This window comes from Cotesia typhae, unplaced genomic scaffold (genome assembly GCF_013202065.1).
Source record: "Cotesia typhae breed Kobodo isofemale line unplaced genomic scaffold, CoteBio_Ctyphae scaffold_13, whole genome shotgun sequence".
Lineage (NCBI taxonomy): Eukaryota > Metazoa > Arthropoda > Insecta > Hymenoptera > Braconidae > Cotesia > Cotesia typhae.
The window spans coordinates 2,749,585-2,764,690 of record NW_027423774.1 but is presented as its reverse complement, the minus strand read 5'-3'; the positions used below and the strand labels follow the sequence as shown (position 1 = coordinate 2,764,690).

The window sequence follows — 15,106 nt, the reverse complement described above, 5'->3', positions numbered from 1 at the left end:
TCGTGTTCACTAATTTTTTATTTAAATACAGGAATATTTCTTCATGTAATACGATCACATTTAAAAAAAAAAATTTAATCCAAAATGAAAACTAAAATATCTTAATATTTGCAAACACGACCTAAAAATTAATTTTTTAATTAAAAAAATTTTTTTGCAGCATAAAATTTGTCGAAATTACTTTTGAGTCATAATTTACAAAACCCATAATCTCGAGTAAGATTTAAAGTAAGAAAAATTTTTCTATTTGGAAGCTCTTAAATAATAACTAAATTTTTCTTTAAATCTGAATAATTAATAACCATATACCATTAATAATAATAATTAATAATAAAAATTTCAAAAATGATACATAACGCCGACATTTGAATAAATTAGTATATCATTGATGAATGAGACCAGTAGAAATGAATGAAAGATTGATTGAAGAGAAAAATAATAATAAATTATAAAATAAATAAAGCAGTATTTTTAAAGCGATGCCTCTGTCTGTATAGATAATTATAAGAACTTATTGAATATCCACAGAAGTTAAAATAATTAGGTTGAAAAGTAAAAAATGCATTATTAAAAAAATACACAGTATATGATATATTATAATAATAATAATGATAAAAAATAATTGATTAAATAATGTACAATGCCAAGTAGGAATTTCAAAAAAGGTTGCATGAAAAAAAGGTTGTTTTTTAAGTTATTTATTATTGCTTTGAGTTATAATTCTTATCAGTTTATCAAAGTTATAACTTATGTTTAGCAATTAATAACATGCATTAAAAAATTATGTGAGTTATTAATTATTGAAAAAAATTATTTGTAATTATTTTTAATGATAATTAATTAAACTATAAATGTATAAGTAAGTAGTTGTTAGTAATATATTTTAAATTGTATTACACATATAAATAATTATAAAATTATTCAGATCTTTTTTTTTTTTTTATATTTATCAGAGAAATTTATATTTTTTTTTAATATAATATTGCATTGATAAAATTGTAAGATTAGTAAGAAAAAAATAAAAAAAAAAAATTCAGTCAATATAATTAAATGTTAATTTAAATTTAATAAATTAACATAAATTAGAAATTATTTTTTTAGTTAAAAAAAAAAAAAAAAAAAAAAAAATTTTGTAATGGACAATTAATCTGAAGAATATAAATTAAAAATTATATTGGTCCTAATTTTGATGAAAAAAAATTATTAACTGAATTTTTTTTAACAAAAAAAAAATTAAGATTTAATTAAATAAAATAATAATCAATAAATATTTAAAAAGTGGTATTGATAAGTGATAATTAAAAATACTATTACAAATATTAATAATATTAACACTATTAAAAAATAATGAAATAGCTTCTGAAAAAAAAAAAATTAATTGCAGTAATTAAAAATTTAAAAACTCAGTTATCATAACTATCAATTAAAATAAATACCGTTTAAGTTTAAATAAATATAACACAAATAAGTATATGTAATTATTAAAACCAATGTAGCGGGATATAAAAATAATATAAAATGTAAATGCCCGAAATTAAATTAAGATTATGGAAGCAAGAAGTTGTAAACTTTCAGATAATAAATATTCCCTCTTGTTGTAATTATTAAAATGTTCCTTTATTTTTTCGCCTTGATTAAAAGAGCGGTAAAAAATTTACTACAATACATGAGTCATTTTTTTTTAATCACTAGTGATTAAATTTATTTTGGCTGACTGTGACAATGTAAAAATTAAAAAAATTTTTATTTGTTTTGATTATTATAGTAAAGACAAAAAATGGTTAGACTTACTAAAAATTAATTAAATTAATTGTTAAATAAAATACAAGCAGTATGAATATTCCTAAACTAGCAATAGTTTCAATTATTATTATTATTATAGTTATTGTAATTATTGTCAGTGTTGTACAGATCTCTTTTCGTAATGGCAAAACTGAGGAACAAAACGTTCATGCTCTTTCATTGATACAGAGTGATAATCCTGGACAATTACGAGAAAATTATTCTAAAAATTCTACCGAAGAAAACAGCGAACCCGAAAAAAATAGCAAACCTTCTGAAAAAAAGGAGCCTATTCGAGAAGATGAACCTCTAGCTGATAAACCATCTGAAAAACCTACAATTAACATTTCAAGCAAAGCTGTAATCAAGGAGATCAGAACCACCATGACAGAGAACGTCAAGACTAATGAATCTTTATCGAAAGAGCAATTAGAAGTAATTAGTACCTTTGACGACGACACTGATTTGGATTCAATAATTTCAGACGAGCCGAAATTTATTAAAAGTTTATTAAAGGCATTTGCTGAAAAAAAAATTACTCGTGAATTCGTGAAGAATTTTATGGAAGAAATTGTATCCACAATTACGTTGCAGGTTACTTCAGAAGACATAAAAACGGCAGAAATTACGGAAAATATTCCAATTTTGATAGATTATATTAAATCGTTTCTTATATATGAGTATATTGTTTTGACTGATGACTTGGAAAAACCAAGCATCATGGCGAATTCGACAAATAATTTAATAACAATATTGACATTTAATGCTAGCACATTTGATAAACACTATCTTGATAATTATATGTATTACCAAGCGGCATCACTATTGAGCCAATACTTATTCGATTTTAGAAATTATAAAAAGACGGTTCAAGATGTATCAACTTGGGAAAAAAAATACAGAGAATCTTTTGCAAAATGCATGGAAAAAAATTCAGTTGATTTTAAGTTTTATTCTTCAACTTTTGAACTTTTGAAAATAAAATTTAGGGATTAATTTTTTTAAAGAGAAATTGCTGAATATTTTATTGTTGGATTGTCGAATAAAAAATAATAGTTTAAAAAAAAATTAAAAATTACAATTTATATAGAAAACCAAACTAAAAAATAGAAAATAAATTTGAGTTTAAAAAATTTTAATAAGCCGCTTTTAAACGCGTTTTTCTCAAAACAGCAGTTTTCGATTTGCTGCAGTGATTACTCGATAAAAAATGATCCGATCACTATCAAATGTTTTTCTGCATGTTCTGTATATTCTGAATATAGTTCTCCATACAATGACCCATCAGTTTTTTGATCGGATCAAAAATCGAATTTTGGCAGGCCAAAAACGACTAAAATTTTTGGTAAGATTCAATTTTTTTTTAAAAAAACGCCGCCAATTTATCAATTTTCAATATTTTTTTTCGACCGAGGGTCATTGTACCGACAATATCTTCTAATTTAACGACAATTTTTTTTTTTACGTTTCATCCATGGAGAAGCCCGGAATGAATAATTAAATTACAGCAAAAAAAAAAAAAAATTGTTAAAATTTTTTTATATTTATTAGAATGATGAAAAAAATTTTCTAAAATTACCAGATTGAAAATTGATGAGTAAAAAATTAAATACTGAAACTCACGAATGACAATATTACTTTTGAGCTGCATAATAGCATCGGCAATAATTGTTTTCGTAGCTGTTGCTTCAGAAAATGAAGAAGAATATGATGAATCAAAAAAAGAAGTTGAACTCGATGAAGAATTTGTTGAAAAAATAAAAAATGCAATGATCATAGAAATAAGAAATCCTGCAGCATCGCTTTCTGACGCAATTGATAATTATCTGTCAGACCGCGAAAGTTACGTGCAAGGAACAATAGCGACTTGTGCATTGAACGTCAAGTACTTAAAAGAGACATTAGATTTGAATTTTGAAGCCCTGCAATATTATGCGCAAAACACGTCAGAAGATGACTATAAAAATTTTGTGACCGACCACATTAAGAAAATCTATGAAGTAATAATGCCGGATGTAAGTTTCACTGTTTATTCAATGCTGAATATCAGTTTATTCACGGGAAGTTTATTAAAGCTGTTGGCGATGTATGAGTATGTGGTGCAAGACGAAACAGAAGATGAGACCGATGTTAAAAAAACAATTTGCCATTCGCTGATAGTTTTTATTGCCCCGAAATTGAATACTTCTTTTAGGAAATATTATAAACAAGGATCGGCTGTTATTTATATTAATATTCCGCGATTGTTGACCAATTATCGGTATGACAGGCCGAAATTCCGCAAAGACATGAAAAATCGCAGAGAGCTTCGGATTTTGAAGAAAGAATTTGAATTAGTGCATGAATCTAGTGGAGAATATAATAATTTGATCGAAATAATTGATTTTGAATTTTATGACAATGTTTTTAAGGTATTATTCGAAGATGATGATTACGATTATGATGATATTGATGATGAGGATGCAGAAGATCAAAATTAATTGATTCATATTTTTCTTTTTGAGTTTACAATCGGAATTTTCAATTATTTTCTTAACAGTATATTCCATCTTTTTCTCGAGTACTATCCTTGTTGCATTCGTGATGATAAAGATAATTGCAGTTTTATACATTTATTGTGTTAAATTAACACAAAAACGTGTTAAATCTTTAATATGAAAATTTTTAACACGAAATTTTTTGACGCATTGACGCAAAATTTTTTACTGTAATTTTTTTGTCAGCTAAGTAGACTAATTTTTCTCAGTAAGTAAAAAATAATGATTATTGAATATTAGTAAAAATTTTAGATTTGATTTTTAAAAAAAAACTAACGGAACCTTTTTTGTAAAAAGTTTTAAGCTCTACAAAAAATTTTAAGATCAAACTATCGTAAAAGTGGCATTTTAGCTGGAAAATTATCTGTAAAAGGAAATCTTATCGTTACATTAGTTTATCTCCACAACGTTTTTGATTTTACGAAATTGGGGTCTTAAAATTAATTTTCTAAAAAGAAAGTAAAGGAAAATATAATAAAAAATGAATATTTTGTGTGGGATTCACGTTTTTATTTCTACTTGACAGTTTACAGTAATTAAGTAGAAACGAAATTAAATTTAACAAAAAAAAAATATATGTGCATATATGAATCTGTAACATAACATAGTTTTTACTGATAAAGGTATTAGGCCAATGATTAAATAAAAAAAAAAAAAATAAATAAATATATATTTCTCTTGAGCCCCAATCTCCACATGACTTTTCTCTGAAATCTCTCTCCGTTAATTTTTAGTTACTCCATATTTAATAATTTCATTTCCGTCCTTCCTCTTGTTTTTACTCTTACTTTTTTTTTCATACACGCTACCATATATTCAAACCATCGGCATGACATGTGTTATTCCTCTAACGGGCACAAGCTGTAAATTCAAAATTTTCTAAATTATTACCGCAATTTTTTTACGTCTACAATTAACATTAATGTTTAAAAAATACACATTTAAGTAAACTTGTTTCAAAAAAGTCCTTGTACAAACAACAAATAACACATTCAATCTTCAAACATCAATATCAATTTTTCCATTCAACATTCTTTCGTATTTTAATCGCTCAGTTTCAAAATCATGTCGAATTTTCAATTTTTTTTTTTTTATTTTTGATTTTGAAACTGAAATTGTAAATGAAAAAAAAAATTAATTTCTATTTCGGTATAAATTAAAATAACCATGCAAAAAAGTAAAAAATCATTTAAGATAAAAATACTAAAATAAAAGCAGATTAAGCAAAGCAAATTGCTTGATTAAAAAAAAATTAATTGAGTATTAAATACATAAATAATCAAACTGCACGGCTAAAATATGTACATCTTGATTTTTGGGTAATTGAACATACAAGTTCAACAATTAACATGTAAGAAAATTGAGAATTCAAATATATATGTCTCGTGAATCCTTGTTAAATAATAAAAATTGTCAGGGGATTAATATTTAACATCATAATTGGTTTAATTCATTATTGACACGTCACATAGGGGCAGTAAAAATAAAAAAGATTAATAATAATTAAGGGGGAGATTTTGATTGTATCGAAGTTGCTCACTTTCGCTAACAATAATAGTCATTGTACCATGGTCTTGAAAATAGAACTCTTGGAATCGGCTTCGAATAGTAATAGAATTTTTTTCCTGAAACATTTTATACATTTTTTCCTTCAAACTGTATTATAAAATACATTTTTAGTATTTTTTCTGTTTTTTTTTTTTTTTTCATGTTGGATTTTTATGCACACCTCAAACGCTCGTTAACATTCAATGATTTTTTTTCACCGCCGAATATGATATGATAAAAATATCCAATTTATTTTCGTCACTGAAACTCTAATTTATAAAAATAAAAAATGCAAATAATATTTAATTATTATTTTTTGGTAATGTTGACCTTTAGAACAGCGCTACGGTATCTAAAAGAAGTAGATCTATTTTAATTAAAAAATAGACTAAATTTTAAGGTTAATTAATATTGTGATAACAAAAAATTCCTCAAAGTAACAAAAAAGTATTTTTAATAATTTTGTACATGAATAGATGAAAATATTTTAAAATTGCTTAACCTTGATCTTGGGTGTGAAGCACAACCTCTCGCGCTTCGCGTTATGAGGTGTGTAATAGCATTAAATTCTTGACAGAAAGAGATCACGTTCTTATTATACTTAAATTTTCAATAAAAATTCAATTTGCCCTGAAACGAGAGAAAAAATTTAATATCGAGAGCGCTGAAGGGCTAAGCACTTGAGGTGTGCACTTCTACCTAATTTTCTTACAAATTCTACGCTGGCGAATTTCATAACACAATATACTGTAGCTGTAAATAAATAAAAACATGCTTATTTTATATATATATAAATAATATAAATAATTTTATATATATATAAAATTCGTGCTAAAATTCTGGCTTTCTGAGCAACGTTTGAAATCTAAACCTTCAAGTAAAAATCTTTAAAAGCGAGTCGTGCGTTTTAAAAACATAAATTCTTGAAATATTATTCCGATACCGCGATTCTTATCTCGTGGTAATCTTGTACTATATATATACACATTTATATATCTCTATTTCTATCTCCTCAATCTGAATGGTTAGATATTTACAAAATAGACGCAAATAGAACGTTAATCTTGTCTGTAAATAAATAGAATAATAAATTAAATTAATTGAATTCATGATTGGTTTTCTTGGAAATTTAATGAGTGAATTATAATTCTACTTAAAAAAAAAAAAAAAAAAAAAAAAAAAAAAAAAATTGAGATGCGAGTGAACTAAGAGCCTATTCTACAGATCCTAGATGAAAATCGTGCATGAAAAAAATGAAGAAGGGTTAATATGGAATTATGAAATTGGTAACGTACCAAAAGGCCTGAGAGGGTGACTTCTCCAAAGGTAATTACGCTTAACAGGACTGAGATAGCTGTCCCTTAAGAAGAAGGGTGAGGATATCCATTGAGCATGAGCTGGGATGTACGGTGCTGTGCATGGGTACCACCATGGATCTCTCGTAAAGGCGGAGATTGGTTTAGACGGCTGGGGCTCCAGCATGTCGTGGAAAGCCTTTCTTCCTAGCATCGAAGGGAAGTGCGTGATCGGGTCATCCAACAGCTTTCCTATTTTAATAGTTTAGATCATAGTCACAAGTCACATTCGAACTTTCACTTTAACCCAAAAATTTTTAGGTCTTTCTAGCCTCAGATGTACATCTATACTATTATTGCCCGAGCACGGGGTATGATTAAAATGTGATGAATAAAAATGTGTCACTGAAAAAAATTTGTTGGTTCAAGAAAAATTTTATTTTTAAAATTTTGATTTTGCTTTGAGATGGTCGGTTTAAATTAATTTTAAAAATTTATGAATTAATTCAAAAATTTTTATCATTTTTAGGAAGCATATGAAAACATAAAAATTTTATACCAACATTTAATTTACACAAATTATTGCTGAAAAAATATTTAAATTTTTTGAAAATAATTTTTTTTCTTAAATATGAATGGATATATAAAAATATGTAAAAATTTTTTATATCCGTTTTTGGTGAAAATTGATACAAAAATCAAGAAAGCTACAAAAAAATCATATTGAAGACTCTCATCTTCTTAATTTGAATAGAAAAATTCTACAACTAAAAAATTTTTCTCATTTTAAGCCAATTTTACTTAATTCAAGAATTTTTAGTCTTGATTCCAAAAAACAAAATTCTTCAAAATTTTTTTCTCAGTTCAAAAATTTTTCTTTTGAAGCATATAACATACTTTTGATTAAAAAAGTAAAATTTCTCCGCGCTGAGAAAACCTAAAGACAAAAAACTCTTGAATAAAAAAATAGAGTAAAGTTCTCTGCAATATAATTTAATTCTTAGCTCCCGAATATTTTTCTTGAACCAAATGCGTTTTTTTAGTGGTTGAAAAATGATTTTCGTACGAACCGTGAATGTCAAATAGCGGTTTTGTCGACAGCGAGGGTGATTTGTGACGAGATAATAAGGGCGATGAGCTTGGGTACAATCTATCGATGTCTGCCAATCGGTCCAAGTGGTCACTCCATGCTCGGTCCGCGTCAAATGACTCAGCTATTTAGATCATCATCGATACGTTCGTTCAATCCACGTATCATTATGTACCAAATACGTACCAATCATATAGAACAGACAAATACACACATTATATACAATAATGACTTCCAAAGTAACTTAACATCCATTCGCAGAACAAATTTAAAATTTAAAATTTTATATTTTATATTTTGAGTTCATACTAACCTCGTTCAAATTCCAAGACAAGTATTCATTCATTAAAAAATATAAATAAGGGATTTGCAATAAAAATAAAATGAAAAACACATGCCATCTCCGGAAAAAGATAGAAATTTCTGGCTAGCATTAACAAAGTGCAATATATATTCAATTCAATTCTTATTCATTTCATAAAATCGTTTGTTAGTTAATTAAATATAATTGAAAAAAAAAAAAAAAAAATTTCAGCACTCGTAATTCGTATGCGCATTCACTGGGCATTAGTTTGATAAAACAATAAAATTTATAAATTTCCAGCTTTTTCGGAAGGTTGGCGTTCATCAATTGTTGTATAATTTTTAATTTAATTATTAATAAAGTAGAGTAACAATTTCAATTGAAGGTAATCTGTTTTTTACTTTGAACAAGAGCCGCTCGCACGCACTTATAATTTAATAGAACATTTTGATTAAGTAATTTAGTACCCAAGTAGATTTAATCTATTAGACTTTAATTTATTATTTATAAAATTAAAAAGTTTTTAAGAACGCCAAGAAAATGAGCAAACGCAGAAAGGCATATCATAGCGCCTGTTTCTCAATACTTTTAACTTAAGCAAGTATTCGTGGAGTATGTTTTCACGGTTTTGCCATTTTCGTCTTATTTGCTGTATTCTCAAGTCACTTAATTCATTAAGACGCCGCAGATGAAGCCATTTTTGCCATTGACCTGGGTATTCGTCTGTAAATAATTATAAATAATACACACGATTCACATTTTTAATTTTGTTCCCTTTTTTATAGACATTTACTACTGTATTTTCTACTGCTCACTAATGGACACCATATCAGACAATTTTTTTACAAGATAATTTATTCCAAAACAACCTCAAAATATTCTCCTCTGGCTAGAAATTTTTTTTACTAAAAAATTTTTAATTTTCTTAAAGAAAAAAAAATTTTTTTTAATTGCAATTTAAAATTTTTAGAAACTGCCAAATTTTTAATACGAAAATTTTATATTAAAATTCTATACAGCTTTCTTCCAAATCACGGGAAAAGCCCTATTAATTTCGTGTTTTTTTTTTTTTTTTTTTTTTTTTTTTGAGGTCATTTAGAAATAAAATCATCTCATCCAATTGTATAATAAAAATCTACTACTAACACGAAATGTTGACTGAAAAATCTAATGAACGATATTTTGATAACTTCTCTAAACACTCAATGGCGCTGATTTAAAATAAATGTAATTAATGTGTAAAATGGCTAATGACTAATCGACTTGGGATTTATTATTATCAAAACTAATAATTAATAATCAATGCAAATAAAATGAACGAAAGAATGATAATATTTAAATGCGTGCGTGCGTAACGTTTTTTGATGACTAAATTTTTGAATGTAATAAAATATAAACACTTATTATTATTATAATTATGGTAAAACTAGTTACTAAAAATAACAATTAATTAATTAATTAAATAAAAAAGTAATTAATTAATTAAATGATTTATTTAATTACAGTGATTAACGCATACAAATGTCTTTTGACAAACGAAAAAAAAAAAAAAAAACTTAGTAATTTACAATGTAATTAAAATTATTTACTTTATTAACTAACAATATAATCAATTATTTATAATTAACACGATGAAAACACGACAAAAAAAAGGTATAATGATTATTTGTATGTAGATTTAATTTTTTTTTTTATAATTTTTATTGTTTTAAGAAATATAAATTTTTTTTTGTTTTTTAATTTTGTTTTGACTAGTTTTTAATGTGTAATTATAATTTCACTTAAAGACGACTATTTGCAGGAGGTAGTAATTGCATAGACATACAAAAGTAGTGCAGCAAGGCAATTTTTGTAATAGTGTGTAGCTCTCACAGGCAGCGAGCAAAAATAAAAATAAAAGTCAATTTTGTGTGATGGATATGAGTTTAATTATACACTATTATTATTATTATTATAATTATTATTATTACTATTCATTATTATTATTATTATTTATTATTATTATTATTATTATTATCATTACGAATATTATTATTATTATTTAAGTGCTGAGTTTGATGAAAAATTTAAACTAAATTTTCAGTTCTTTTTTAGTGAAAAAAAAGACGAAAAGTAAAAATTGTTGTCATTGAGTAAACGTAAAGTATGTGGGCGGGGGTGTGACAATAAAACAAAAGTCTTTTACAAAGAGTGGAAGAACGTGCTTGTGAAAGAAAACCCTAGGTTCGTTCAGATTTTAGAGATATTTGAACGTCAAACGGTAAAGTAGCCATGAAATTTTAATCAATGGGAGTTTGTTAAATTTTCAGACACTTTACAGTTTGACTGGTAGATTTTAATTTCTCCAGCTCTGGACACAGCTTTGGTTAGTACCTACCGGAGACGAAGCGCTCGACGGGTTTGTACTGGTGAGGATACAATTGTCTCGGTGAGTAGCCGTAGATTTCCCGGTGAACGGGTAAGTACCTGAAAATTTTTAAAGATATGCTTTTAGAAAAGTTGATCATATAAAAAAAAAATTTTTATCAAAAATCTTTCTATTGAGAAAGGATTTAATGTCGTAAAACATCTTTGGACTATTTCACTTTTGAAAATATCAGCGCAGAAAAAAATTTTTAGAGGTCACCAAAAATTCTTAAAATTATTAAAAATTGAATTTTTCTGTTTTCAATTTTTTTTTCATGTCATTATAATATTTTATAAGCTAACAATGATGTTTTTTCTAACAATTTTACCGTATTTCGTATTCCTCAGAAGAACCTCAAATTATCTATTAATTAACATCACTAAAATATGTAAAAAAAAAAAAAATATATTAACCTGTATCCAGGTACATTGATGCGATCAGATGCGTGCGATGGGTTATCGAAAATAGATTTTCCGTAAGGCCATGATGACGAATGAAGTTCAGGGTAGTCACTGAATATGCTTCTGGGTTTACGAGTGTGTTCGGGTGCTCTCATGTCGTCGGTTCCTTGTTTACAATAACAAATTCAATTAATAGTTAATTAACTCTCTCTTAAAAAAAAAAAAAAAAAATGAAAATTAAGAAATAAATACCTTTGAGAGCACGTACATAACTCTGCCAAAATCTAGCCTTTCTCGTAATGGGCTCATTACGGCCAATCATGGCAAGATTGCTCTTGAATCGCGCGTCCATTTTTATCGTTTTTTAAATTAATTTATTAATCAGTAATTAATAAAAATAACTATTGTAAACTATTCGATGCCACAACGTAGCTATTGGCTACTTCTACCGATCACTTGTACTCGTTCGCTGGAAAAAAAAATTCATTACCTGAAATTAATATTATTTGAAAAAAATTTCATCAAAAAAGTCGAAAAATAATTTTTTTTTTTTTGTATTTGAAAAAAAAAATTTCTAAATAATAAATATTATTTATAAATTTGAATGTACGTATGATCGAGGTAATGACGCAAGAGTCCCGGATTTCATGTTTGATAAATTTAGTCTGTGAGTAGCAGCCCCCTCAGCATCTAGAGCTCAGACCAAGAATCATTTTTAGATTTCTCTGATGTCTTGCATCAATGTGTTATAACATACGATATACATGCATGTGTTACAATATACATGTATGCCGATCTGAAACAGGTGTAGTGCAGACAGTGCTTTATCGCTTAATTTAATATTTAAACTCGAGCTATTTACTCTTTCTCTTTCTCTTCAATGTAGCCTTTACATTCCGTTACTATACCTTCACATCAAGTAAACTACCAGAGTAAAGCCACCTATGTACTGCTGACTTTGACCGACATATGTATAACCAACCATTCCTATGAGTTAGATCTACTAAAAGTTGACAATGACCTCATAATTCTCGTTCGCGAGATTCAATTACTGATTTACCAATTTGTCAACGGAGTTATTATTATTATTATTATTATTATTATTATTATTATTATTATTATTATTATTATTATTATTATTATTATTATTATTATTATTATTATTATTAATTATAGATTTTTAGTCAACAAGCGGAAGCTTACTCACTGAATTGTGAGTAATTGACGGCTCGGATATTTAATTTATTATTTATAGATTTTAATGATAAAATCATTATTGTTATTTTTAAAAATTTTAAATTTATTGCGACATATTTTAAATATTTTTAATTAAATCTAAATATTTGATATTGTGTTTTAGGAGCAAAATTTTCAAGTCAGGGTTTTATTTTTAGGCTAAAAATTAACTGGTGATATAAAATAGAGTAATTTGAGAAGATTATAGTTTAAATAATTTTTATGCAAGCAAAAAAAGGTTAATTTTTTTGGGTGTTAGTATTGCAACACTCGACTTTAATATGTTAAAAGCATTTGACATCATGCAAAAATTTGTTTTATTTATTACTTTTTCATTTTTTTATATTAAAGTTCATTACTATTGGTTGCACAGGAAAAAGTTTTTACTTGAGCCAAAAAAATTGTTGACGAAAATTAAAACAATTTTGATAGAAAAAAATTTATTTTAAAGCCAAAATTTTTACTTTGCTTAAGATGATTAATTTTATAAATATTTTTTTTTGAAAAAAAATTTTTTTTCTTTACTAAAAAATTTATTTTTCTCAGAAGAATGATCTGTTTTTGAATTTTGAATAATTTTAGACTTTACATTTTTAAAATTTCAAAATTCTGACTAGTAATCAAATTTGTTATCAATTGAGTTTAAGAATACAATTTTTTATTATATTAAAAAAAATCAAAACATTAATTAAAATTTGTAATTCATTTTCTCTTTATACAAGTACAAATTAAAAATAAAAAGCTCATGACTCATAATAATTAATTGGTTCGATGACTCAGTCATTAATAAAAGCGCCAAAAATAATTGAGAAAATTTTTTCAATTATTGCGCGATGAATGTAATAAGTAGTAATTAATGAGTAATGTGCAATGTGTAGCCTCAGTAGAAGGAGTATTTATGTAGTCAGACGGCACGAAGACAAGTTAAATTTAAAATTGAACTTACTTTTTTTTTTAATTAGTTTTGGTTTATATTTGTTTTTGGGTGAAGGACAAATTAAAAGTTATATTTAAATCTCTATTTATTTATTTTTTTTTCCCTAATTTTTATGCTAAATAAAAATAATTTTAAAAATGCTAATCAAAATTTGTAAATATGAAAAATTTATTTTTGTTTTCATGGATTGTCAAAATTATTGAACTGGTTAATAAATGAATACGTCCCCGTGAAAAATTGTTATAATTTTTTTTTGTAAATTTTAAAAAATTTTATCAGACTAAAAAAAAATTATGTTGAATTTTAAATAGAAATTTTCATTAAAAAAAATTAGTTTAAATTCTAGTAATTATTAATTTTCAAAAATAAAAATAAATAATATAAAAAAAAATGCAAAAACGTGAAGAAAAAAACTTTTATTCTAAAAAATTGTAAACGTAAAAATTTTTTGGATTAACTAAAATATACAACAGCGAAAATCGCAATAATAAAATACCTCGGACTTACTCTTGGCAATAACACCAAAATAATGAATTAGAAATTTGAGCAAGAATTAAATAATACGTAATGTAATAACAGTGAGCTAACAAGTACAGTTGGTCAGACCTTAGTGGGGTTGGCTGCTCTCGAGTTATTTTTACCCGGCATATAAATATCGAATCTAGCGTATGTACATGTGTATACTCTTACATAACTGTTAAATCTCCGTGCCAATTTATTGGTATAAACCAACATCTTTCTCCGACTTTAGAGCTTCTATTTATCTGTCAGCTGTACTCACACCCACACAATACACTCTACTCTTTATAAATAATTCTCTCTTATCAACATATACCAAATAAAATATAATACATTAGCGGGCAATCTTAATCTGAGTCATGAGTGTTATTAGATCATGATCCAATTCCATTCTATAATTAGGTTAATGTGTTATGTCAATTTCAGGCAATTTTTTTTTATTAATCAACCCTTAGTATTGGTAATTTATTATCGATTATTGATTATTGATCATTGATCAATAATCAATACTCAATAATTACAGATAAAAATAAATAAATCGTTAGTCATTAGTATTCAAAAAAATTTATTCAAAAATTGGTTAATATTTGTTAATAAATAATTTAAAAAAATAATAGTCCTGACAACGATAATAGATCGTTACTCCTCAACAATTAAAACAATATTAATAATTTATCACAATTATACATCACAGCAGGTGGTCGTTGTCTCCTTGTGTCAAAATTTGACAGCTGACGTTGACAATAGTTAAATTAACAAGAAATTCGCTTAGCAAAAATCAAAAATCCGCACGAAAAGAAAAAATTGAATTTCTTTTTTCTTTTTAAGTAATAAAATTTGTGATGGTTTTTAAAAATGTGAATTATGTCGAGTATGTGGACAATTATTACCTAATTTTCGGTTGACCGTTCGGATCGAGGATTGGATCTTACACTGAGCTTTCGCTGCCAAAAATTCCAATTAGTATATCACTAGTGCGTTAAACTAAAGCGCCAGTGCGGTAAGATTTGAAACTACCAATAAACGGCGACATTTATGGCAAGTTTCCCC

At 26.0% G+C, this 15,106-nt stretch overlaps 2 protein-coding genes across 7 annotated transcripts; one reads left to right on the top strand and one right to left on the bottom strand.

The window, feature by feature from the left end:
• The first annotated feature begins 3,348 nt into the window (after positions 1 to 3,348).
• LOC141535479 (uncharacterized) lies at positions 3,349 to 4,418 on the top strand. The gene has a single exon (XM_074255424.1). It carries the CDS (start codon positions 3,408 to 3,410, stop codon positions 4,260 to 4,262), a length of 855 nt encoding a protein of 284 aa, XP_074111525.1. The 5' UTR covers positions 3,349 to 3,407; the 3' UTR covers positions 4,263 to 4,418.
• A 389-nt stretch (positions 4,419 to 4,807) lies between these two features.
• Mf (myofilin) lies at positions 4,808 to 15,106 on the bottom strand. 6 transcript variants are annotated; one of them, XR_012480596.1, is made up of 8 exons: positions 14,947 to 15,106; positions 11,617 to 11,833; positions 11,377 to 11,530; positions 10,934 to 11,022; positions 8,233 to 8,376; positions 7,163 to 7,414; positions 6,811 to 6,935; positions 4,808 to 5,180 (listed from the first exon to the last, which is right to left on the bottom strand). XR_012480596.1 is itself a non-coding variant. In XM_074255398.1 (8 exons), exons 2-7 carry the CDS (start codon positions 11,714 to 11,716, stop codon positions 5,865 to 5,867), a joined length of 819 nt encoding a protein of 272 aa, XP_074111499.1. In that variant the 5' UTR covers positions 11,717 to 11,833; positions 14,947 to 15,106; the 3' UTR covers positions 4,808 to 5,180; positions 5,860 to 5,864. The 6 variants fall into 6 exon arrangements, 5 of the variants coding, with proteins under 5 accessions (XP_074111499.1, XP_074111502.1, XP_074111504.1 ...); XM_074255398.1 differs by lacking the exon at positions 6,811 to 6,935 and adding an exon at positions 5,860 to 5,944; XM_074255401.1 differs by lacking the exon at positions 6,811 to 6,935.

Coding starts and splice junctions, on each gene's coding strand:
- Mf (XM_074255398.1), bottom strand. CDS start 11,716: ATGGACGCGCGATTCAAGAGCAATCTTGCCATGATTGGCCGTAATGAG. Junction 11,531..11,616: donor TTATGTACGTGCTCTCAAAG/GTATTTATTTCT, acceptor ATTGTAAACAAG/GAACCGACGACATGAGAGCA. Junction 8,377..10,933: donor CGTCGAGCGCTTCGTCTCCG/GTAGGTACTAAC, acceptor TGATCTAAATAG/CTGAGTCATTTGACGCGGAC.
- LOC141535479 (XM_074255424.1), top strand. CDS start 3,408: ATGACAATATTACTTTTGAGCTGCATAATAGCATCGGCAATAATTGTT.